General features: G+C 53.2%; 2 protein-coding genes across 3 annotated transcripts in view; both read right to left on the reverse strand.

The window, feature by feature from the left end:
* CUL9 (cullin 9) overlaps positions 1 to 7,874 on the reverse strand; it is a 36,291-nt gene extending 28,417 nt beyond the window's left edge. Inside the window, exons 1-5 of the mRNA XM_017835338.1 lie at positions 7,845 to 7,874; positions 7,167 to 7,225; positions 5,438 to 6,046; positions 2,997 to 3,151; positions 2,099 to 2,632 (exon numbers count right to left, since the gene is read on the reverse strand). Of these exons, the coding sequence (XP_017690827.1) occupies positions 2,099 to 2,632; positions 2,997 to 3,151; positions 5,438 to 6,032 (1,284 nt within the window). The 5' untranslated portion in view covers positions 6,033 to 6,046; positions 7,167 to 7,225; positions 7,845 to 7,874. The remainder of the gene's footprint in view (positions 1 to 2,098; positions 2,633 to 2,996; positions 3,152 to 5,437; positions 6,047 to 7,166; positions 7,226 to 7,844) is intronic.
* Positions 7,875 to 11,456: 3,582 nt separating this feature from the next.
* Positions 11,457 to 25,430, reverse strand: SRF (serum response factor). 2 transcript variants are annotated; one of them, XM_017835384.1, is made up of 8 exons: positions 24,987 to 25,119; positions 23,395 to 23,661; positions 18,253 to 18,511; positions 17,735 to 17,914; positions 16,021 to 16,140; positions 15,132 to 15,323; positions 14,538 to 14,614; positions 11,457 to 14,271 (listed from the first exon to the last, which is right to left on the reverse strand). In XM_017835384.1, the coding sequence occupies exons 1-8, from the start codon at positions 25,056 to 25,058 to the stop codon at positions 14,176 to 14,178; spliced, it is 1,263 nt and encodes a 420-aa protein (XP_017690873.1). In that variant the 5' UTR covers positions 25,059 to 25,119; the 3' UTR covers positions 11,457 to 14,175. The 2 variants fall into 2 exon arrangements, with proteins under 2 accessions (XP_017690873.1, XP_017690871.1); XM_017835382.1 differs by lacking the exon at positions 17,735 to 17,914 and having other exon boundaries at positions 24,987 to 25,430.

Raw genomic sequence — 25,430 nt, forward strand, 5'->3', positions numbered from 1 at the left:
TTAGCTTTTGCAATATGTATGAGCTAATTATAAAGCATATAATAAGCTATTAGCAATGATCAATAAACGAAGCTTGCTGATTCTCATATTGAGCGTCTCTTTCTTCCCTCGTTGCGACATTTATGGACTGGATTATAATAGAAAAGAGATTTATAAACCACTGAAAAGTAAGATGCAAAGCAGTTATTCACTTGAGGGGGCCCAAAATGAAACATCACCTATTCACAGTCCAAAACAAGAAAAATCTTTCACTAAGGCACATGGAAGATAGGGAGGTGATTCAAGACAACGAGCAAGGCTTTACCAAGGACAAGTTTTGCCTGGCCAACCTGGTGGCTGTCTATGAGGGAGTGACTCCATCAGTAGACAAGGGAAGAGCTACCACTGTCACCTCTCTGGACTTGTGTAAGGCCTCTGACATGGATCCCACAACATTCTTTTCTTTAATTTGGAGAGATATGGATTCAATACATGATGAAGAATTCGTTGAATGGTCATATCCACAAGTCAACAGCTCCATGACCAGATAGAGATCAATAACAAGTGGTATCCCTCAGTGATCTGTATTGGGACCAATACTGTTCAATATCTTCATCAATGACAGTGGGATCAATTGCACTGTCAGAAAGTTTTTTGACAACACCAAGCTGAGCAGTGCAGTTGACAGGCCTGAGGGAAGGGATGGCATCCAGAGGGACCCGGATGAACTCGAGAAGTCAGCCCAGAGGAACCTCATGAGGTTCAACAGGGCCAAGTGCAAGGACCTGCACCTGGGTTGGGACAAACCCTAGTACCAATCCAGGCTGGAGGACGAAGGGATTGAAAGCAGCCCTATGAAGGACTTAGCAGAATGGTGGATGAAAAGCTGGACATGACCCAGCAATGTGCACTCACAGCCCAGAAAGCCGATGACACCCTGGGCTGCATCAAATGCAGCATGTCCAGCAGGTTGAGGGAGGCGACTCTGCCTCTCTACTCTCCTCTGATGAGACCCCACCTGGAGCACTGCATCCAGCTCTGGATTCCTCAGTACAAGGGATGGACCTGTTGGAGCAGGTCCAGAGGAGGATCACAAAAACAATAAGAGGGATGGAACACCTCTCCTATGAGGAAACACTGAGAGAGCTGAGGTTGTTCATCCTGGAGAAGAGAAGGCTCAAGGGAAACCTTACAGTGGCCTTCCAATACTTAAAGGGGGCTTGTAAGAAAGTTGAGGAGAGACTTTTTAGTAATGCCTGTTGCAACAGGACAAGGCATAATGGTTTTAAACTGAAAGAGGGGTGATTTAGATTGGACATAAAGTTGTTCTTTACAATGAGGGTCATGAAACACCAGAACAGGTTGCTCAGAAAAGATGTAGATGCCCCATCCCTGGAAACGTTTGAGGTCAAGTTGGATGGGGCTCTCAGCAATCTGGTCTAGATGAAGATGTCCCTGCTTATTTCAGAGGGCTGGACTAGATGGCCTTTAAAGGTTCCTTTCAACCCAAACTGCTCTATGATTCCTCCCCCTCTTAAAATATTGAAGCCTTTTCCTGACCTCTGGCACAAACTTAGCAAATACACAGCTCTTTTCAACAGAAGCTCTCAGCTGAGGTCTACTCACCTAAAGGGCATTTTTAAAGGGAAAAAGATCCCAACACATACTCACAGATCAAAAGCAACAACTATGTAGGCTGTGTTCAACCCACTGAGAACAACAATGTGCCATAAACATTGTAATTCACATACTAAGGCTTAAATTCTTCACGTACCTTTTGCTGTGCTACTCATTTGTGTCAGCTAGCCTGTTCCTAAATCACCCTCAAGATCAAACCAGCACTAAGGACTGCTCCCAGGACCCAGGATATAGCCACCTGTTTCAGAAACCAAGAAATCTTAGCAGCACAACCTGTACTAAACCAGACTAGCTTTCCTCACAACCCACACCTCCAGCTCTGAAAAGTGAGGTTTTTGCTAGGACAGATGTAGACAGTGATATATATTATGATACATCTATTGTTCAACTTCCTGTACATAAAGACATCATTAGAAATCATCAGTCCCTCTGGTCACTCCCCTCTGCCACCCCAGCCAGAATATGTCCGCCCATGACATACCTGTACTGTGTGCATGCTGTTAGTGCTCTGAAGAAACTCGCCTTCCTCCCCAGCTCTAACGTCACCACAGTCCTCCAGCAAGCGCACCCTCATGCCACGCACCAGGTTTGCCTGTAAGTACTCCACATAGTCACTGCTGTCTGCGAAGTCTGACCGAGTCAAGAAGGTACGGCCCTGCTTTTTGTGGGGACCATGGTTTGAACTGAGTACAGGCATTTGGACAGCAGTGCTGGCTGGAGTCTTTTGCTGGAAGATGGAGCGGGTGGTGCGAGGCCGGAGCTCCTGTCGGGGCGACAGCTCTGGCTTGTGGTTGTGGTTCCAGCCCATCGCGTGCACCAGCTCCGAGATGAGGTTTGCCATGGCCATGCTGAACTCAAACTCCTGCTTCACACGGCTCCTCTCCTCAGGGAGCAGGCTGGGTACAGCGCACCCCTGCTGCTCCTCTCCCTGCTCCACATCACCGCTCATCTTGTCCAGGAGAGAAGTGACACACAGGTAGTGCTTCACCAGGACAAACAGCAGCTTCCCAGGGATCTGCAACAAGCACAGCTGTCAGACTCAGCCTGCAGAGCACCTCCAGCTCCCAGCTCTCTCCAAGCCACCAGCTCATCCACAGTCAGGATCCCAGGAGAGTTCTGGACCAGCTGGCAGCAGCAGAGACTTCTCAGCCCACCCTCGTCTCCCTGCTCACAGAAAGGCTTCCATGTGCCCCTCCTCCACTGCCAGCCTCACGCCAGGCCCAGATCCTGTGCCAGCTCTCCCAATAGCCAGTCCTGCTCAGCTGCCCAACTCCAACTACCTTCTTGTCCCAAACAAGGACACCACCCTGGCCCTCCACTCCCACCCCTCCTGGCCCCTAAAGCCCCACAGGCCCAGGGCTGGCAGGGCCTGCCACTACCTGTGGAAGGTGAATCCCCTCAAAGGACATGCACTGCTCTTCAGAGGATGTTATCTCAGCAAACAGCTCCAGCAAGGTGCAGCGACTGTCAAAGTCCATGTGCTGCTCAATGCCATCCTGCTGGCTCAGGGACAGCAGGACATAGGCCCGGCTCTCTGCAACAGCAACAAAAACTCTTCAGGCCCCATAAAGACAACCCGTACCCCACCCTCCCTGCGAGAGACAGATCCACAGGCAAGGAACAGCTTTGCTGCTCCCTGTCACCTGAACCATGTTCTATCCTTCCATCTGGAGTGGCAACATTTTGCTCCACAATGTATTTTTTCTACCCCTAAAGCTGCAAGATTCACCCAAAGCAGCAACCCAAATAACTGACTACAGATCAGGGCCCCAGGAAAGAAAAGAAGTTTTAACCTCAATCAGCCCCTCATCTGCCCCACTTCAGAGCTGCACGAACTCAGACACTAGGACAGGGAAAGCCAGATCTCTTGTGGGATACACCACAACCAGCAACCTTCCAGGTGCACCCAAGGCTCATCAGGCACTTCCAAGTCATGGCAGCTCCTCTTAAATGAGAGAACTGGGTGAGGACCAGCCTCTATCCTCCAGGCTTCTGCCAAGCCCCTTGGTACCAGTCTTCATTGCAAGGGTATGCGGAAGGAGACTGTCTGTTTCTCTAAGTGTATCTAGTCAAGGACCTTTTCACTGCAAAAAGTGAAAGAAGGAAGCCATAAATGATAACATAAAGAATCACAAACGTGACTGACAAATGCTAATGGAGGCAGTGAGGAGAAACAAATCTGGTCAGTCACAATAATTAGTAAGGATATCTGGAGTTTAAGAATGATTATTTTTCAGTAAGATTATCTGAGTAATTGGAATTGGCAAGGAACACAAAAGAGGGTGCACGGAAAGGAATATAAAAGGCACCAGTCATGTTTAAAGCATGGCTAGCCAGTGCACTTGTTTGACAGCCCTGTACTTCATTGACACAGTTTGTCCTACTTTTTTACGTCCTCTTATTAAATCTTTTCTAACTCTCTCTGCCTCGTGTGTGTGTGTAGTGCAAGCACTCTGTGCCAGCTACTGGTGAGACCTGTGCGAATTGCATTCGGTACTAGGAACTGGAGCCTAACTGGGGGCGTGGGAGCCCTGTGGAGTCAGCAAGTGGAGAGACTGACAGTTGGAAATGCCATTGCCCTCTGGACCTGGGGAGGGTCTCACGGATTTGAGCCTGGAGCCAGCTACTGGGAAGACTGGCGTACAGTGGGCTCAGTACAAGCTACTCAAGTCTGATCAAGACTTGTAGGTGTCCCTGGTCTGAGGTGCCAGCTACTGGGGCAAGTGCAAGGGTCTCAGTGTTAGTGACTGGAGCAGGGAGGGTCCTCGGCCATCAGCCACTGGGGACCGAACAGTGTGTCTCCCAAAATACAGCTACTGGAAGGGAGGCAAGCTACTGGAAGGTCAGCACCACCAGCAGCTGAAGCAGGACTGCAGTGCCTGGTGCCAGCAGGAAAGGGCGAGTATCTCTATCTTCCCCAATCCTGCTGGGCACGGAGTGTGCATTTAACTTGTTAGCAAAACTTCACACTGGATTAGCTGGAAAGTAGGAAGGTCCTGGGTCCAGACCAAGGTATGAGGCAGGTGGTGGTCTGTGCTGGAAGTCCCAAGGGACTTGTGAAATGTGGACTGTGGGAGGAACAAGTGTCTGAGTGCTATATGTTTGTCAGCAAGCATCGAGCTTGACAAATGGATGAGCAGGGGGACTCCTGAGGCTGGTAGGCGGGCTTGGATCCAGGCCCAGGTGCAGGACAGACAGAGGGGCCGTGCTGGAACCCAAGGGATCCATGAATGTGTGTGTAATTGTGAACCTGGAAAGTGCAGTGTGTGCTGGCAGGAGCGACCTTCTATCTCGGCTGGACGAAGAGCAGGAGGGGACATGGCTGTCTGTGCTTGTGTTTATGTGAGTCTCGTAAGTACGTGCTGTTGAAGACGGCACCACTGTCCGTGCCCAGCCTTGTCAGTGTCCTGCATGTGTCTGTGCTCTGGGATAGCTTTGCTACTGGTTGAACCTGCAAACAGGAAAGCGGCAGCTGCACCCCTCAGGCTGAGGAACCCCAGACTCCTCAGGCTGGGCTCTAGTGGCAGAGCAGGAGAGGTGCTGGGACTGCTGGAGGAGACAGCCACCCCTAATATTCTTTAACACTCCTAACAATTAATTAGCATCCCAGCTCAGAAACCTGTCAGGGGTTTTTAACTCTTACAGCACTCCAGACAACTACAACTGAGGAAGTTTGGAAGATCCAGACTGATTCTTCCCCTTTTGCCAACAAGCCCCAAGGCATGCTGCTTCCCAGGCATCTCACCCCCACAAAAGGACTGTCACCCCTCAGCTGCCCAGCAGCACCTCCACAGAGGCACTGAGCAGCAGCAGCCCCCACCTGCATCCTGCAAAGCCAGGGTCCGCAGCATCTTGCCGGCACTGTGGCGGATCTGCTTCTCCCGGTGGCACAGCATCTTCATCAGCACGTCCAGGGCTCCCGTCTCCCTGAAGGCACCCGCCAGAGAGCCAATGCCGGCGTAGGCGCTCAGCACGTGCACAGTGTTCAGGATGGAGCACTTGGGCGTCCCGGCCTCGGCCAACTGCCGCATGGCTCGCTGCACCAGGCTCCCGACATCAGCCTTCATCTCCAGCAGCGAGGCTTCGTCCAGCGGGACATCTGCAGCCAACGGACTTGGTGCCTTCTCCTCTTTCACCCACGGCCCTTCCAGCTTACTCTTGCCCAGCAGTGCTGGGCAGCTGGCACAGACCTCTTCTGCAGACATCCACATCGAGATGTTCTCTGGCTTGGTCTCTGCACAGGAGGCACTGCTGCCTCCCACTGCTCTCTCTTCCAAGCTAATCACACTCCACTGGATCAGGTATTCAGGCCGGCCGTTGTGGCCTCGACGCTGCCGGAGCAGCTTCTCCGGGTAGGCCTGCAGTTTGGGTCCCAGCTGCACAAGCAGGTTGCCATTGTGCTTCTCATTCACCATGGCAGCAGATGTGCCTGCAGAGACAGAAGGGAACCAGAATCAAGCCTTTATTTCTGAGCTGCATCCTAGGGAAAATGTGAGAGAGCACCTCAGTTGCCTGACAGTAGAACTGGTTGAGGCACAGCTTTTGATCCTGAGACCCTACACCCAGGATAAAGCTCTGAAGGAAAACCTATTTTGCAAAGGCTCACATTTACCTTCCGAGAAAATAAGACAGCATTTCATATACAAAACCTGTTCCCAGCATCACAGGCACACACAGACAGAGGTTCTCCTAAAAAAAAAAAACCCAAAACAAGGCAAAATGGTCCCTCTTATAAGACAGCAAATAATGACAGGAGACTTAGATCCTGTTCTCATTTCTGCCACTGTCCTCAAAATGACCCTCCCAAGTTGCTGCTTTTGCACTTCTATCTTTTCTCTTGTTAATTACCATTTATTTGTTTAGACTGCAAGTTTACCCAAAGCTAAAGACACTCTCACTGTAGAGAGGGACCTTCACCAGGCCCTGAAGAAAATAATGAGCAATTTCTTAGATCTACTTCATATACATCAAATCAGGTCAAATTCACTCAGTATTTCCTCCTTGGCCTCTTCTCAGAATTCTTTGCCTTTACAATGTTTTATTAATGGACAAACTCAACAAACCCAAAAGATTGCTACTCTCTGTTACCTGACTGTTCTGCATATCTTAGGACTACAAAGAAGGCGTGGTGCTTCTCTGCTTGGACCTGTGCAAAGAGGAGCATGGAAATAATTTGCTGTCCAAGGCTGAGGGACAGCAATCAGCTGGCCAGCTGCAAACACCATGGACTGGCTTTGGATTGACTTCACTACTACAAAGGATTCCAGATTAGTCTGATAGGAAGGTTGTCAGAGGAGCTCAGGTAGGTGGCAGTGGGAAACACAAGAACAGGCTCTCCTGTCACACATGCCAGTAAGAGAAGCAGCAAAGCAAGATTCTGTCCACTGGTGGTAACACAAGTCATTCTCAAAAAAGGAGTTAAGATACAACAGAAACAGTCAATCCAGGTATAACCAAAGAAGACACTAACCATCAAAGACTATGACAGGCACAATCAAAATGTTTTCCAGGTGCAGAGAGAAGCAGTCTGCCAAGAAATTCATACCTACCTTCAGTTGTGCCTTCCTTGGAATTTGCAGCAAGCCAAATGGGAATCTTCTTGCAGTCTCTGTAATAAAAAGACCAAGTTATTGTCCTGTACTTTGTAACAGTGTTTAGATGCCACACAATAAGCCAAATAATCATTTTCCTTAAATGAGCTTGGACGGTGCATACGCACAGAAAAAAACCCATCCTACAAGGTTCACATAAAATGAAAATCAGAATAAAATGGAAGTCTCTGTGAAGTTTGGTAACTTCACCCCATTCCCACATCATCCCATTTAGCATGAAAAAACCTCTTTCGAGCGGAGCCCAAAAGAAGGGGCCCAAATGGACTTGTAGCTAGGAAGGGGAGAATTTGGGCTTAGGGCACCTGAAGTATTGCTGCACCACGTGTGAATGACGTGCACTGGAGGCCACAGTGCCCACAGCCGAACTGTCAGACCGCTGTGACACAGGCGCTGCACTCTGTGTCAGAGCTGTGATGCCGAGTCCACCAGGCACCACGGCCCGGCGTCCAGCAGCCCAGCCCAGCCCAGCCCAGCCCAGCCCAGCCCAGCCCAACCTCCCACCGCGCCGGGACGGCGGGTCCACATAGGCGCGGGCAGGGCCCTTCGCACCGATGTGCCTCGGCCGCTCCGGACACCCCAGCGAGCCGCGCCCCACCGTCCGGGCCCCTCGCTCACCGCTGCGCCGCCGCCCCCCGGAGCCGCAGCGAGGCCGGGCAGGGCACGGCAGAGCCCGGCCTCGGTGCGCGGGGGGCCGACCGACTCCCGGCACGGGGAAAAGGAAGGGGCCCCTCAGACGCCTGCCCCGTCGAGAGGTCTCGTCCCCGGCTCGGCTCTCCCCGCGCACTCGGGGCGGCGGCGCGGCCGAGACTCGAAGGCTCCGCCGCGGGAGCTGCCCCGGCGCCACCAGGAGGGACCGGAAACAGCAGCACCACCCGCCGCGCTTCCGGGTCCGCACTACGGGAGGCGGCGAGGGACAGGGAGCGGCGGAGGCTGCGTGGTACGCGCCTCTCGTCCCTCGGAATCTCAGAACGGGTCAGGCTGGAAGGGACCACAGCGGGTCATCTGGTCCAGCCTCCTTGTTCAAGCAGGATCATCCTACAGCACCTGGCTCAGGATTGTGTCCAGACAGTTCTTGGAGACTCCACAACCTCTCTGGAAAATCTGTTCTAGTGCACGGTCACTGCACAGTAAGGAAGTTCTTTCTCATGTTCAGGTGGAACTTCCTGTGCATCAGTTTCTCTCTGTTGCCTGTTGTCCTATTGCTCGCCACGACCGAGCAGAGCCTGCCTCCATCCTTTTGGCATCCTCCCTTCAGATACTGATAGACATTGATGAGGTCCCCTCTCAGTCGTCTCTTCTCAAGGCCGAACAGGCCCAGCTTCCTCAGCCTGTCCTCGTAAGGCAGATGCTCCAGTCCCCTAATCCTCTGTGTTGCCCTCTGCTGGACCCACTCCAGGATCAACGTGTCTCTTGTCCTGAGGAGGCCAGAACTGGACACAGCTCTCCAGGTGATCCTCACCAGGGCTGAGTAGAGGGGCAGGATCACCTCTCAGCGTGCTGGCAATGCTTTTCCTAATGCACCTCAGGATACCACTGCCCTTCCTGGCCACAAGGGCACTGCTGCCTCCCCTTCCCGGGTCCCTCTGAGGCGAGGGGATGCAAGCTGCAGCTGCAGCTGGAGCTGGAGTGCAGGGGTCTGTCTGTGGCCACACAGCCATGGGTCACAGGGCTGCTGCCCCTCCCTGCCGGTGGTGAGAGACAGAAAAACATGGAAGATCAGAGTATCTTCTGATTCTCCTGGCTAATATTAGAAATGAGAAGAAACGGAGATGGGAGCTGAAAACTGCACCTGCCAGAGCTCAAGAGGCTTTTTGATAACATGTGTTGCACTGTGCGTTGGTACAATTTCTCTGGTGGTTAATCGTCTTCTAGTGGGGCCTCTGGTGGTCTAGTGGTTAGGGTGCAGGACTCTCACCGCTGCGACCCGGGTTCGATTCCCGGCCCCCCGGGCAGATGGAGCTCATCAGCCCTGTAAGGCAATCCATCTAAGAGAAGGTCACTCTAAACAAACCTACGTTCTGAGACCCTCACTGCCACTGTCCAAGTCAGCCCTGTAAGGCAATCCATCTAAGAGAAGGTCACTCTAAACAAACCTACATTCTGAGACCCTCACTGCCACTGTCCAAGCTTGCTCGGCCCCGGCAGATGAACCTCAGGATTAAAGGGTGGGCTCAGTTCAGCGCACGCTGTGTCTCACCTAAAAAATCCACTGCGCAGGCTCGAAGGGTTAATGACCTTTCCCAAATCTTCGCTCACGAAGACTGGCCATTATTAATCGTCTTCATCAAGGGCTGTAGCAGAATGGGTGGTAGGTAGGCTAAAAGCATGTCATGTCAGCACTAACATTATTATTGCAATAATAATGTAATAATAACCATTAATCAAAAATTACAGCAACATCAGGCCCGTGGCCCTGGGGTGGTTCCAGCCCCGCATCCACCCTGTTCGGCTTCAGTGACAGCTGTGCTGGCTCTTGGCAGGTTTGGGCCTCTGAAACTGTCCTCAGTGTTGCTAGAGAGACAATTGAAGCCTGTTGCACACAAGTTTGTCCTATTTCCAGTTCCTTTCTACCTTTGGTGTAACACTGTAAAATCTAAATTCTTATCCTTTATCCATATTTCCCTTCCTTGGTAGGCCTCACAGCAGTCAACCTGGATTGTGGCTAACATTTGTTTTAAATTATAAACAAACATTAAAATCAGCTAAATAGATGAGACTCTACTTTCTTATTTGATGCTGGAGCAACTTCATGTATGTGCCCAAATTAATTTCTACCCTCAGAACTAATGCAACTGATCAGACAATTTCCATGTTTTACAATAGCAATCAGCAATTAATCCCAACAATATAATGGCAATTAACTGTAGGCTGGATAAAGCAGTGCAGTACTGCATCAGTTTGTGGAGACCATCCTCTAAAGCTGGGGCACCAGTGGTGGACTGTAAATGTTCATGTTTCCAAGCCAGGCTCTTGATTTTCACCATTAGTGCATGTAATCTCTTCTGATGCTATTGATGCTCTCTTTCTAGAATCCCATGGATGCTCTTGAAATCTCCATGTTCTCAATTAACATGTCATTTTCCTTCCCCATTCACTACCAAGACATCTTGTTTGTGACACAGAGAGGTTTTCTGTGGTATTCACACGGCCTGCTTATGTCTTGGCTCCAGATTCTATGCTTAGTACGTCATTTATCCTAAAAATAAAGATTACATCTGTGGTATCTTGCTCCATATGTCACAGACAGCCCCCTGTGCACAAGTGACATGGGACTGCTTGTGCTGATAGGAGGTTTGTGGTGCTGAAACACGAGACACACCTGTGTAGGCATGCTGCACATGGGGCTAGCTGTGGTGTAACCTGTAAAAGTGAAGCACCTCACTTCCTAATGGGGTAAGAGCCATTTGAGCTGTGTTTTGCTCCTAAGCACTTCCTGTGCAACCTTCTCTCCTGCTGCACTGACATATTTTCTCCAAACAGCACTGTGAGGAAAAGCGCTGTGCCTCCACTGCACAGACTTTTATCAGTGCTAAGCTTTCCTTGCACCGTACTGGTATCTGCTCCAGGATCTGATGCTAGATAGCAGCATTTTTAGCTGGCATACTGTTGCCCCAGCAGTCCTGAGGATTGTAATGAGCCCCTTTCCTTTTGGTTTCATTCACAGCTTTACACACTTTACTGAGCCCCCTTGTGCCTTGACCTGGCTTCTAGGCATCTGCCTTTTACTTGACTTCATACCTCTCCAGTTTGGATTTTGAATATTGCCGTATCTTCTCATAGCAGTTTTCTGCAGGGAATTTAACAGTCCCCCTGCTCCTCCCTATTAACACCCATGATTTAGAACAATTCTTTTTCAAAATTCCCCATTCCTCCTCATTCCTGGTTTTTACTTCTCTTGACTGACACCATGCCCTGCTTACCACCAACACTATTCCAGAGCTTTCAGAAAGGACAGCCCTCACAGTCTTGCTGTCAGCCAAAGGCCCCCTCTGGTCCTGCACTAGGTCTGGGACTCCCAGAGTAGAAGTCCAGGTGGTTGGGTCTCACCTGTGCAGGAGGCAGTAGGGATGGAGACTTTTGCAAAGAACCCCTCTTTGCCACATCAGGCTCAGACAGACCCTCATCCTTGACAGTAAACAGACCAATGCAGGATCTGCCTTTGATCCCCATGCGTTGCCCCTAAGGTATGTGTCATCCCCTCCCGCAAAGAATGATCGAGATCCCAAATCTGTGCACAAAATGATAACATTTATTGAAAGAGTAATTTTTTTTTAATACAAAAGAAAGCTCTGTACATAGTACTGTGATTACTTCCACATCCTTCCAGAAACACAACCCTGGAAACTGGAGGGAAAAAAAATAATAATCCCAAACACACTTATGCGTACACACACACGCACACGCACGCACACACACACACACCCCTCAAACCAGTAAAATTAACTAAAAATGTCACCACACAATAAATGCCATTTCATCCCTGATACACAAGTGTTCTTACAAGTCTGCACTTAAATAAAATACACCATTAGCGTTTAACCAGCAGTTGCCTTTGGGGAGCCAGGGAGGGGATGCAGTCAGACACCCTGTAGCAGCAGGGGCTCTCCTGCCATTCTGGCCCAACAGCTCTGCTCCATAGTGCTAGCACAAGCAAAGCAGAGCAAAGCCAGGCCACACTGACGTGCTGGGGCAAAGGACAACGCAAACCCCAAACCCACACTTCTCCCTGGATGAACTTCTAGGTACCCAGATTGCTTTGGAAGCAATACTGAGCAGTTTTCATACACCTAGCAAAGGGACACGGCTTAGCAGTCCCATATGCTCTGAGCTGCAGTGTATGCATCACTCTTAGAGCAAGGATACTAAGGGGAGGCAGCATGCAATGTCACTCACCAACTCTCCACAAGCCCTTCCCAGGCTGTTAACAGACCAAGGGCTGAAAGACCCTTCTGGGAATTCTTTGTACAGGGAGCTTGGAGGGAACCTGTCCATATCTGTGCACTGCAGAAAGGCTGTAGAGGGGGATCTACAGCCCAGATCTTCAGCTAGGGGTTCAGAAGATGCTACCCGCACAGCAAGCAGGGAGAATAGGGATTAGCCACTGCTGGTCACTCACCACACCCAGGGAAGAGTGGGGATGCCTAAATCCCTTAGACAGTCACAGGCAGCACTGCTGCACACCAAGAGCAGTGACAGAACAGCTGCAGGTCCCTGGACCAGAAGTGAACAGGGCGATCATCAGAAAACCCAGCTCAGCTCTGGCTCCCATGCATGCTACAAATCCCCTGCTCCTGAGGAATGGGTTTCCCACTTCTAGAAACTAGCCACTGCTTCACTCGCTTTCTGCCCATTGAGCCCAGAATTATGAGTCCTCAGTACAGACAAGTGGGAAACAAGCATCCCACTCAGTTGAGCTTGATCCCTGGCACATGCTGGTGGATGAAGAGTGTGGCTTAAACGCTAATGCTGAGGGAACATGTCCAAGGTTACAATACAAACTCAAAAGCAAGGCCCCTTTCCTGCCTCCATGCCCACCCACCCACCCCTCTCCCATCCCCCTGGTACAAACCCCATTAAAACTGTACAGGAGCCAAACTTTATTCCTTAAAGAATTACATAAATACTGAGTTTAACACTTAGAAAAATAAAGTAATTTTCTTTTTTTTTTTTTCTCCAAGGCTTCTTTTGTCTTTAACTTAGAAAAAAAAAAAGTTACAGTAGCTGCTTCTTCTCCTAAGGATTCAGCAGCTTCTCTCACTTGCTCACTCTCCCTCCAGGGATAGGGCTAGGTAGCAGAGCCATTCACAGCAACTCCCATGCAGACCAAGCATGCTCCAGCCCTTCTCCCTCCAGCCTTGCTGAGCCTGTACAGGCATCACAGCTGTTCCTCCACAACCCAGGATGGCCTGCAGATCACCCTGATGCTCAGAGGAAGAGCCTGGCACCTGCCCAGCAGCTCAATGCCCAATGGGCTCTTCCCTTTGACATTTGAGTTGTTTCTCCACCTTGCATCAGACACAGAAATTTAGAACACGCTGGCTGGAGCTGCAGGGGGATGTAAGAAGGACCCAGCCACGTTCCCCTGGGTGTACGGAGTCCACAAGCAGTGCGAGGGCTGAGAGTGTGGGGTTGAGCAGAGCACAGAGCCCCTGAGGAGCTCTCCAGGGCATCATTGTGTTCCTGGACATCTACAGACCACCTCAGCTGTGCAAGGGCAGCCACTGGGGCTGGGCCAATCTGGCTGAAAATCTGCCAGGCAGCCCAGTGAGGAGGCACTAAGGGCAGAGGGCTCACTGTAGTGCATACAAGGAGGACAGGGCCACGTGCCAACAGCTGTGCCCTGCCCTCCAGAAGGAGGGCGCACAGGCCTAGAGATGCACATGCAAGCTGGCCCCTCTCTCCCGTCCAGAGCCCAGGGTGAGTTGCTGCAGCCAGGACCTGTCACCCCACAAAGGCACATTGCTGAGGCCAGCAGCACAGCCTCAACCCACTCTGGTCTGAGCTGCGCCTGCATGATGGCTCCAGGACTGAGCTGAGCCCCACGCAGAGTAAACACTCATGGGCAAGGTGACTCGGAGCGCCCAGAAGGAGCCAGAGCCTTCAGCTGGGAATGGCCCGCAGTATTTATTTACAGTGCAGAGCAATCCTCCCCTCGAGAGACAAATTTCTTTGGCTGGCGTGAGACAAGCACAGCTATTGCAGCATCCAAATGCCCCAAGCCCTGCATGGCCCCAGCACCGCTCCACCCCAGGTGGGTTCTGCAGCCCCACGCGCATGCCTGTGTGCGTGGGGGTGGGCGAGTGCATGTGTGTGTGTGCATGTGTGGATGAAGGAAACGTGAAAAGGCAACAATAAATAACTGGTGCAGTCTGTATGAGAAGGAATTGCCACCAGCCCCAACACTGGCATGACAAGCCAGATACAAAAGGCTGGCAGCAGAGGCCTCTCAGTCACTCTTGGCGCTGTGTGAGGTGTCCAAGTTGACCACCTGCAGCTCCGTCAGGCTGCTGCCACTGCTGCTCTGCTGCCCGATGACAGCCATCTAGAGAGAAAAGGGAGGAGGACCAACTGGGGGACAGCATGCCCTGACACCATGCATGCCAGCAGCCAGGGGGGCACTGTCCCTCCTGGGCACCTGTCCACGGAGGACAAAACTGCGTCACCCAAAGGTGGGTGGCACTGACAGTTTTCCCAGACCTTGAGGACTGACCCTACCCAGCCAGGTCTGCCCACGTACACAAAGGATGTGCAGGCAGGAGCAGAGCAAGAATACCCCCTGAACACCTGCAAGTACTACTCTGTGCCTACCTGGTGAAGCTGGACAGCTGAGACTGGGATCTGAACAGTGCCTGATGGGGCTGTCAGGAACACTTGGGGGACGCCACCTGCCACAGAGAGAAGCACAAATGAAACAGTGCTGCCCACTTGGATCCATTCTCTGAGCTCCATGGAGCTTCACAAGGACAAAGCTGCCAGTCTGCATACATGGAGGCATTCCAGAAGAAAGCCACATGCATTAGTTTTCCAAATGCTGGGAGAAGCAGGCACAAGTCCTCAATCCAAGTCTTGACCACATGGCTTCATGCTGTTTAGCTCCCTCATGCAACCACACAACCTCTCCAGAGTCTCCTAGCTCCCTCTGCTGCCTGCCCCACACACCACCCATCCCAGAATCCCTCACCCTTTTTACCCAGCAAGAGCTCAAGCAATCCTTTGCACAAGAGAATGGCAAGATCTACAAGTGCACATCAAGCATCACCCTTGCCAGGCCTTTGTACAGCCACTAGGACTGCTGAGAAGAAAATTCTTGGAAATTAACATACAGCATAAATACATGCAAGAGGAGAAAAATCAGGATGTGGGTGCACTTTAAGGGAGCACTGACCCAGACAGCTCTCTTACCCTGATCCTGGACCTGGCCGTGGGACACCTGCATCGCTGAGGGCGCCTGTGGGAAAGCGTTGAGGACTGCAAGTCCACCGTCCGCAAGGCCAGATGTGGGCGCATACATCACCGCGTGTGGGCTGGGGTACATCATGTGGCCACCCACAGTGGTTGGCACAGACGACGTCATGATGGTCGCTGGGAGGGTCACTGGCACCAGGACAGACTACATGTGAGCCACATGAAAGGGGTCTGCCACACTCACATGCCTGCTCAGCACCCTCAGCCATGCTGTGCTGAGGCATGGTGCATGAAGATACCCATCTTGTCTCCCAAGCTCTTGGGGAAAAGTCCCACAGATCAAGTAGAAGAGCTCAAACCTCTCCTTTCATGAGTATGAAGGGGCAGAAAAGCACAGTAGTCAAACATCCCAGGACTAAATTCAACTTGCATCTCAAGTTCCCTGATGAAGCTTTAATAAAGCTGTTGAACTAGATTCAGCCTGCATCCAGGCACCTGAACTCAGAATTTGCCAACAAAGAGATGTCCTCTGCATAGACAGTAAAAATCTCAAGCAGATGTGAGCCAATGCCTTGTGAAGCAATGCTGCCTCACTAAGAAACCATCTGAGAACTGGGTAACCTGTTCCCAGCTCCATGCTGTAAGAGTTAACGATGTATCTGGAGAAGCTCTGAAATCCCTTGGAAGGTGCCCTAGGCACAGCAGCATCTACCTAGATATGGCATAGCACAGGAGCTGGCAACAGGGATCAAGACACCTGGGAAACTGTCAGAAAGGCTGGGATAGAGTTGGTCTGAAGAAGGAAACTGGGCAGGGAGCAAGCACGAGGTCTGTTGGTGTGGGTTGTTATCAGCAGTGGTCAGGAAGGCAGACAGAAGGTGGTTACCTGTTCCGCTGGAAGAGGTCTGGGTAAGGTCAGTGCTGCTGTCACTAGAGGGAGACGTTTGCTGCGGTGCCTGGTGCACCTGGATCGCTTGGACTGGGACCTGCTGAGCCATGGTACCACCTGGGGAGAAAGAAGAACCCATGAGCCTGTGGCTCCACAGGGATACAGGTACTCTGGACCACGTGAAAGCGCCACAGTCCTTCACCGGCTGCATACAGTTCCACAGCATGACACTGCACTGGGGAAGGCTAGACAAAAGCAGCATGTGGCAGAAACCAAAATGTGTTCTTTCCTGGCACACGGGCCAAGAAGGTAGCTGGCCCACAGAGCTCCAGAGAGTAAAGAACAGGCCACAACAGCTTTTGCCAAACTTCCAGGCATGGTTCAAGAACATCTGGGGCCCTCCTCACCATTCCTGGCCCCACCAGGACACAGCACAGAATATGCTGGGAGGAGAGGGCCCAGCATATGCCTCTCCAATGCTCAGCCAGCTCTGCAAGGATCATCTCGCTGCACCAAGCAGAACCGCAAGAGCCTAAATGCGCAAACCAGCTGGGCTCTGCTGCCTTCACAGTCTGGAGATCAGCTTGATCCTCCACAGGGCTCTAGGCCACTGCTGTCTCAGAGCTTGTGACCTCAAGGACAGCACAGTGCCCTACACAGGCATTACAGAACACATGGCCTCAAGGCATTGAATCCTAGAGGTGCAGGGGCACAGCCACACAGCCTCTGGCCCAGACCACTCACTGCAAAGCAATTCAGCTCTAGAAACAGAGCTTAGCACAGAAAGCTCCCCTAAGGCTGAGGTCCTGTCTCCAGAGGGAAGAGTAAGGGATGTCAGGGAGCAGGAATCACTGTCCACCTTGCTCAGACGGGGCATCTCCCCACACATCAAATGAGAGAGACATACATCAGTTATTCTCTTAGTTCCTCCAGATCACAAGGGAAATCCAGACCCCTTGCATGGGATCATACTGTCTGCCAGGGCCCATGGGAGCCTTAAGCATTCCAAGAAAGTACCCAGGCTATCAGACTCGTCAACTTGGGTATAAACAGGTAGGACACAAGAAATACTGTCATACCAATGCTGGTCCTCAGATGATGGCTGCCCCACAAAGGAGAGCCTAACCCTGTTCTGAAACTCCAGCCAGGAGCATGTTCAGCCACAGCACCACACCTGGAGAGCCTTGACTCAGCACAAGAAGAAATTCCTACAAAGGACAATGTACACAAGGAAGCACAGCAGCACCACTCCTCTGCTCTGTGTCTCCCCCTAATCACTGTGGTTCAGTGACTTACTGCAGACCCCAACACAAAAGCCAGGGCAGCTGCTACTCAATAAGTAGCCACTGGGCACCTGAACCCCTGCAGTATCCTTCCATCAATTCTAGCACCACAGTTCAGCCTCAGCACAGCTGCACTGGAGACCTGTCTCCTCTGCGTTTGCTAGCCACAGGCCAAACCCTGGAGCGGGAGACTGAAAACCCACTGCTTCCCTTGGTCTGTATCCCCCAGGATGCCACTCCTGCCTACATCAAGCATTCTCTGCCCTGTCTTCCCATCTCTCCCCCAAAGCTACAACAAGGGTACTCTGTGCTCTGCTTCGTCTGTGCTCCCACCTCAGTCAGTGGTCAGCTGTGTGGCCAGGACCAGGACCCGCACAGACGCCTCCATCCCCCCACCTCTAGCAAGCGGAGGAGAAGCGAGTGCTGACCTGTCAGCGACACGATCTGCCCTCCAGCTCTGGCAGGGAAGCGGAAGACTGTCTGTTGTGCCTGCTGCAGCTGTCCAGCTGTACCCGTGACCACCTGGCCCTGCTGGCTGGAAAGAGCCAGAGAGTGCGGCTGTAACTGAGTGAGAGGAATGGTAGGGGTCCCCGGAGAAAGGGAAGCACCTGCCGAAAGGAGGGAGAAAGAAAGGCTTTGTCACCACCAGCTCTTTTCACTCCCTCCAGGCTTCTTGGTGCTGTCCTGGGGTCCTAGCTCAACTCCCTGCCACCTCCCAGCAGCAGGGCCAGCTAGCAGCACTCTAAGGAAACGGTCACTACATGACCCTTCCCCAGCCACTGGCCTGGCTGGGTTTGGACAAGGAATCTCAGCCAGGTTCACCTTACAGCAACAACCCACTCTGCTTCCCTTCTGCCACTAGGCCTCCTCTTCCCCAGAGAGAACAGCAACATACTCCAGGTGCCAAGACAGACAGATGCAGCCCTCAGCCCCTAAAGGCACTGACCTGACATGAGGGTGAAGCCAGTGGGTATTGGCATGAGGCCCCCAGACGTCACTGCACTGGCTCCAGTAGTCTTCAGTACTGTCCCGTTGGCACTGGTGACGGCATTGGGGCTAATGCTGGCAGACACTGGTGCCAGGTAATTAGTGATGGGGAATGACGGGCCACTGCTGACCTGCATGGAGGTTGAGGTGGTGGGGGCTGTCTGGATGGACGTTGTTCCCGGCAGGTTGGTGACAGCGAATGCAGGTTTCAGTGCATCCTACAAAAGGAGAGATGGTGAAAACTCAGACCAGCCCATGAGACTTCTGCCCACGACACCAAACCAGGCTCTGTAGGTTCCATCCCTTTGCCAAATCATACCCTCAGTAGCCTGCTCCAGCACATGGAGGAGAGTCAGGGCAGCAGAGAAGAGTTGCTTGTACAAACATGAGGAAACTGTACCCAATAATGTAGCATGAGGAGAGCTAGAGAGTGCTCAGCATAAACTCTGGATACAAGCCCAGGGCCACACAGATCCCCTGAGAGCCTTCCCTGCAATGCATCAGGGGAAAAAGCAACCCTTACCCTCCCCAGGAGTCCCCAAAACATCTAAGAGGAGAATAGCCTCTTTTTGGCACACAACAGGTAAAAGCAGTTCTTGCAGGGACAGACGTAAAGGCATACACTGCCTCCTGTCAGGAACACACAGCACTTCCCTTAAGGCAGGAAACACACAACCAAGAACAAGCTGAGAACTGGCTCTTAAAAGGCAGCTGTATGCTGAAAGCAGCAAGGGAGAGGTGAGCAAAGGCAAACCTGGACACTAGAGAGACCCAGACCTGACAGCAGCTTTGGCAGGCCCTGGGGAATGCCTCAACAAATCTCCTGGAGCAAAGGCAGTAGAAAGCACCTATTTGCAAATCTACTAGCAGGAGACAGGCACAAGGCAAATGCTTCCAAAGGACCCTACGTGTCAGCTACAGCCAGCACACAGCACAGTCCTGGCAAGGAGCATCAGAGCACTGTGCCTGAGGACAGCATTGCCAGAGAAGCTGAGCACCAGGGAAAGGGCCCTGTGCTGGGCCAACACTAGCCTCGGAGACTGGTCTGCCAGGTCTGGAAACAAGGGAGGAATGCGTGTGCCAGGCTGCAGAGCACATAACACCCTGGTTTCCACAGCCACAAAGCTGGATGTGGCTTGGGTCTGCAAGAAACCAACCAAGCCTTGCTGTCTCTAACAGTCATATTTCACCTAACATGCCTCTGTCCGCCAAATCCCCTTTCAAATACCCAGGGTCCCCATGGCTCCTCCCCTGCCCTGCTCATCTGGTCAAGAGCACACTAAGAATGCACTGCTTCACAGGAGACCATATCACAAGCCACAAGGGACCTGCCATCCCCATGTCCTGCCACAGCTGCCAGTACGGCTGGGAAGAGTTAAGGCTGCCACACTCCCACCCCTCCCACTGCAGGCTGGTGGGCCCAGCTCTCCCACGTGCTAAGCCTTGTTCCCAGCTTGTCAGGCTGCCAGGAACAAGGAATTCACAGCTCAACGAACAGCTAAAAAAGGGAAGGCAGCCCATTTTGGACAGGGGGATCCAATCCCAGGCACTCAGTCGTGCCCCAGGGCCTGGGGAGGGAGGAGAGTAACACCCTTGGCACCGCAGTGCCTGAAGTCCAAATTAGAAGAGGCACGTGATAACGGAGCAGAGCCCAGCAGAAGCACTTTCCATTAGCTCAACCACAAACTCCTGCCATCGCACATGGGACACAGGAGGCTGTGGGTGCCCTCCCCATGTGGGTGACAGGGCAGAGCTCTCCCCAGCCCACTGAAGAGCCAGAGCAGAGTGGGGCAGGACAGATCCTGTTCCCAGTTGAAAAAGCCAGGGTTCCACATCCCCAGCTATAACTCTAAAGCAGTACACCCTTGAGACATAGTCCCCAGGCAGCCAGGGCACTCCATTCTCTCAGGGCTTGAGGAGACATCCCAAAAAGTTCACAGCACTCTATTTAAGAGGATTCCCAGGGCTCCCTAGAAGCATAAGGGCAAACCTCAGTATCATGAGAGCAGCAAAGGTGCTTGGAGAGTTGTTGCCAGCAGGCTTGAACCATGCATACTCCATCTCTGCACTCCCTGTTCTGACACAGGGGAGACTCAGATTCCTTCCATCTTTATTGTGTTTGTCTTGGGCTGCATCAATAGCTCCCAATACAGAAAGAGAGTTGGGAAAGGCTTTGGGATTGGACACCCGCTGCCACATACCCATGATTGTCTGGGGTGCCTCAGTTACCCTGGGCTCCTTGGCTTTCCCCAGCACCCTGCAAAGCCCAGACTACACGCATGAGGCCAGCCTTCAATAGGAGCCAAGCCATGGATCACCTTCAGCAGAGGTTACCCAAGGGGCCGTGGACAAGCCTTGAGGCAAACAGCAGCCCTGAACTCCATTCCCTTCCTGATCCAGCTGCATATCCATTCCCCGTCACAGCTCAGTGCAAACTTCAGTTTGCAGAGCAGTGTCTGGGAACAAGCACAGAGCAGAGAGGTGCAGCATAGCAGCAGATGTCTGCCTGCACCCACATCACTGCTTCACAGAATGAGTGGATCACATAACCACACCCAAGAGATTGCACACGGACAGTGTCCTTTGGGGCCTGCAAAAGATGAGACAGGTCAGTGCACAACAGTATCATCACAAGGATACAGCATGCCCCAATCCCAGCTGTGGTCCAAGCTCAGCACCATGGCAGAGAGTTTGGGTCTGGCACAACAGGAGAGTCTCATAGCTGCTGCTGGTTGTAGCACAGAGGAATGCCAGCAGGCTGCTGACTGCAGGTAACAGCCTGGCTGCATTGTCTTCCCAACTCTGCTGCAGCAGCTGAACACAAGCAGGTTTTGCCCACACAGAGATCTGGAAAGCAGAGTTCACACAGGAAGGCCAGAAAGCCTCTCAGAGCATCCTATGCAGCTGGACCTGATCGTCCAGGCTCTGAATCTCCTGCCACCTCCTCCAGTGAGGTACCTGTGTAACCCAGCCATGTGTACCACCCATCCCTCAGCAAATGCCAGCCACCTAGCATTGCCCACTCACAGGCTCCCTTAATTCTCAAAGGACTTCTTGGTCTATCCGAATCAGGCTGATCTCTGCCAGAGCACCAAGCAGACTTCCAGGACTGCAGAAGGCACAGCAGGACTGGGGATGGTCAGGGTAGGACTGTCCCCAGCCCCAGGGCTTGCCTTGACAGGAACTCTCAGCAGGCCAGGGTGGGTTTAATCAGAACGTCAAGCAGAAGACAGGGCCATAGAGCTCCTCCAGCCTCACATCAAATGCTCACTGTGGCCACAAAGCACCCCACACTAAGCATTACCACTGGGATGGAGCTTGCAGTGTTGCATCAGAAAGTGGGAAAAGAGAAGTTGTGTTAAGAAGATCTCTGCAGAGTAAGTGCACCCCAAGAAAACAGTTCATTTGGGCCTAATTAGCAGTACTTTCAGGAAGAATCTAAAGGGATATGATGCGGGCAAGTCCCGTGCTAGGGACAGATCAGCTGCCACGCACAGTGCTTCCTGCACCTCCAAATTACTCCAGGTACAAGTAATTCGTCTCATTACAAAATGCTCACAGAACTTGTCTTTTCATCCCGGAGAAGCCCAAGAGACACAAGTCCTTACAAACATAGGCTGCACAAGGGAGAGATTGCTGGTGATAGCTGGCTCCTCTGCCTGCTGGAAAGGGCTGACACAGCTCACACTGAGAATCAGAGGCACTCAGGGAAGACATGCCAGACTGGGATAGCCCGGACTGGTGTTGGGCTCTCATCAGAAGGAAGCCTTCCCAAGGACTCTTCTGGGCTCCTGCACAGAGTCTCCAGTCAGGAACACTTTGGCCCACCACAGCTCCTCTGTTTCCAGGGATCTCTGGGACTGCTGATGTTTCTCAGGGCTCAGCAGCAATAAGCTTGTGCTTGGTGCACCACTGCACACACGTGGGGAAGTGGCCATAGGGGGCTGCTGGGCACCCAGCAGCACTGTGACCAGAGCTGTTGTGCTGTCATAGCATAAAAACGGGCAGTTGAACACCCCTGAAGCCCCAGGCAACATGCTGAGCACATGTCAGGGCTGCACTCACTACCTTTGTGATTATTCCACAGAGATCTCAAGGTTCTATCTGCTTAATGTTTAGCGGCTACTGCATGGCAAGGATGCTGCTGTGGCTTGTACATAAATGGTTGGAGAGCTCCTAGAGCAAGGCCACAGTTCACCTGGAAGGATACTTTTGCAGCAAGTCCGGTACTCATGCCACAGGCACAAGTACAAGACTGCTCTAACTCACAGCACCCAAGGGCACTGCACACAGATCTGGGAAGCTGTGGCTCAACTCCAAATTCAGCATGTCATCCCAGCCTTGCACCACAAACTTCCCTGCCTCCCACCTCCAAGTACCTGTGGACCCAAGCACCAGCCTGCAAAGGAAGTAGGAGGGATACAGGAGACGGCTTTCTTGCAACAGCTGTGAGGAAGAGCATCAGGGAATGCAGGGATAAGACAGAGCCCTTCCAGCAGAAAAGCACTATTGCCTGACTCTGCACCCACGGGCAGGCCACCCTGAGCAAAAGGCCACAAGTAACACAGGCAGGCAATGGCCAGTGTCTGCAAGGACAACAGGCAGGGAGCAGAAATGGTCTGTCCAGCCAAATGTTTCCATTCCCCATGTCCTCCCTGCCCCCTTCCAAAACAGCACCAAAGCAAGAGACAGCTGCAGCTTATAAGGAATGTGAGGGGCCCTGCCAGGGACTCTGGCGAGGGAAACCAGGCCTTATAAGGCCATGGAGGCAGAATCAAATTTTTATCAATGAGTGCGAGAGCATGGAGACGCCTGGGGAGAGATAACAGTGCTGAAAGCTGGCCAGGGGGGTGGGCTGGGCCAGTGGGGAGCCATGCTGCAAAGGCCAGGACCAGGACACCTGCCACCCGCTTCCCTCCCTCTTCAAATCACCACTGTTGTCAGCCAAGGAGTCAATCCCAAGAGCACACAGCACAAGTTCACTGCAGTTGCAGCAAAAAGGGATCCATCCCCAGCTCCCTAAGCTGCTATTTAAAGAGGCCTGGGGATGATCAGGGCTCCTAGCACAGGCCATGCCTCCTTGGGCGCCCAGGAACATTACCTTGGTCTCCCCACTGCTGTCCGACTCAGACACCTGGTAGGTGAGGTCTGTCTCCTCAAAGCCCGTGGCACTCATGCGCTGATCAGTGGTGGGGTCCGAGCGTGGGGGTGAGTCCGGGGAATTGAGGCATGTTTGGATCAGCGCCTTCCCTGTCTCACTGGTGATCATGGGCTGCAGCTTCCGTGTGGCAAACGTGTACACATGGCCTGTCTCGCTGGCCACCAACAGCAGGACTTGAGTGCCAGTCAGCGTGGAAAGCTCGTAGGCCTGCCAGCAGCACAAGGGAAGAAGAGGGAGTCAGGAAAGTCAGAAGAGGTGACAGGGACAACATAAAGTGCAGGACAAGAGTCACTGCATGTCCCTGCACTCCCAGCATGGCTGTTCTGTTCCTCACACCAGCTCAGGCTTCCTGTCATGCCAGAGGAGCTGTGGCCTCTAAAACCAACCCAAGATTGGTTCTGTACAGGTTGAACTGTCTCGAGCTGTGTCTCCACCCCCTTTAGCATGCCCTTAGGTGATGCTGCCTGCCAAGAGGCTGCAGGTAGAGTGGTCCCCTCAGTAGAGCAGTCTGAGAACACAGGGACAATGAAATATCTCCATTCTGGAAATCCACTCTCCTCTCCAGACACATCCGGATGTCTCTCCTCCTCACCTCTGTGAAAAGATGTTACTGGGACTACACGTCTGTTACATTGTAACAATGTTACAATGTCACTGCTACCTTGTTCCCCTTACTGACACTCCATTCGGACTAGAACCCAGATTCCTCTCTAAGGCTTCACAGTCCTGAGCACAGCTGCACCCAAGCACCACTGCACCATCCCCCAGGTGAATACCTGTGGACTAGGAAGTACACTCTTCATATGCCATCAGTGCACACTACAAGCTTCCACAGACAGGATGTCCTAATTCTACATCCCGTACACCCAGGTGTCCAGTGGAACCCCATACCCATTCCCACCTTCCCAGGGTGCATGATGCCCAACTCAGCTGGGGTGCAGCACTGCCCAGTTGTTCAGAAGATGCTATGAGCACCACCAGGGATGTAGGCGAGCCAGCTGCTTCCAATCGCCCACAATTTCCCCCAAGTTTCTAATCTGTCTTTGCACACCAGGAACCACGGAGTGCACTCTGGACCGGCCGAGACGTGGCGTTAGTCCCTTCCGCGGCCCGAGGAGCCAGCCCTGCCGGGCCCCTTTGCGGGGCAGGGCAGCCCAGCTGTGCCACCAAACACCCAACGACGGCTCACAGCGTGGAGCGGCCCCGGTCAGCTGCGGCCCAGAGGTGGACGCTGCACCGGGATGGGCTTCCCCAGGCATACCAGACGTCCGTGGACCGCCAAGCACACCGACATCCCCCGGCCGCGGGGATTCCCGCTCCTGGCCGCCCAGCTCCCCGCCCGAGGCTCCCGCGCAGCCCCCCGGAAAGGGCTGGTGCCGGGCCGCCCCCTCCGGTCCGCGGGACCGGGAAGCCTCAGCCGTTTCCGGGCACGGCCCGCTCCGCGCTCGGTTGGGGTCCCACGGGCAGGTGGGACGCGGCCCACACCCCCGGCCAGGCCGACCCCCTCGCCGGCCGTAGTCGCGGGGCCGCACCTTCTTCATGATGCCGGTCTTCCTCTTGCTGAAGGTGGTGTAGCGCCGCAGCTTGTTGTCGATGAACTCCATCTTGATCTTCACCCGGCCCCGCGTCTTCTTCCCAGGCTTGGCGCCGCTCACGGCCCCACTGCCCCCGCCGCCGCTGTAGGCGGCCGCCGCCGCCGCCGCTCCCGCCGCGGGCCCCGCCGCCACCGCCGCTGCCGCCTCGGCCAGGCCACGCTTCACGCCGCGCCGCTCGCCGCCCAGCTCCTCCTCCTCGGCCGACTCCGAGTCGCCCTCGCTGCCGCTGTACAGCGCCTCCCGCTCCAGACGGCCCCCGGGCGCCCCCGCCGCCGCCCCGCCGCCGTTCGCCCCACGCGGCACCGGCGACCGGCCCAGCCCGGAGCTGCGGGCCAGCGCGGCGGCGGCGCCGTTCCCAGCCCCGGCCTGGCTCGGCAACAT

The sequence above is a fragment of the Lepidothrix coronata genome, unplaced genomic scaffold, assembly GCF_001604755.1.
Source record: "Lepidothrix coronata isolate B3197 unplaced genomic scaffold, Lepidothrix_coronata-1.0 Scaffold255, whole genome shotgun sequence".
NCBI classification, from domain to species: domain Eukaryota; kingdom Metazoa; phylum Chordata; class Aves; order Passeriformes; family Pipridae; genus Lepidothrix; species Lepidothrix coronata.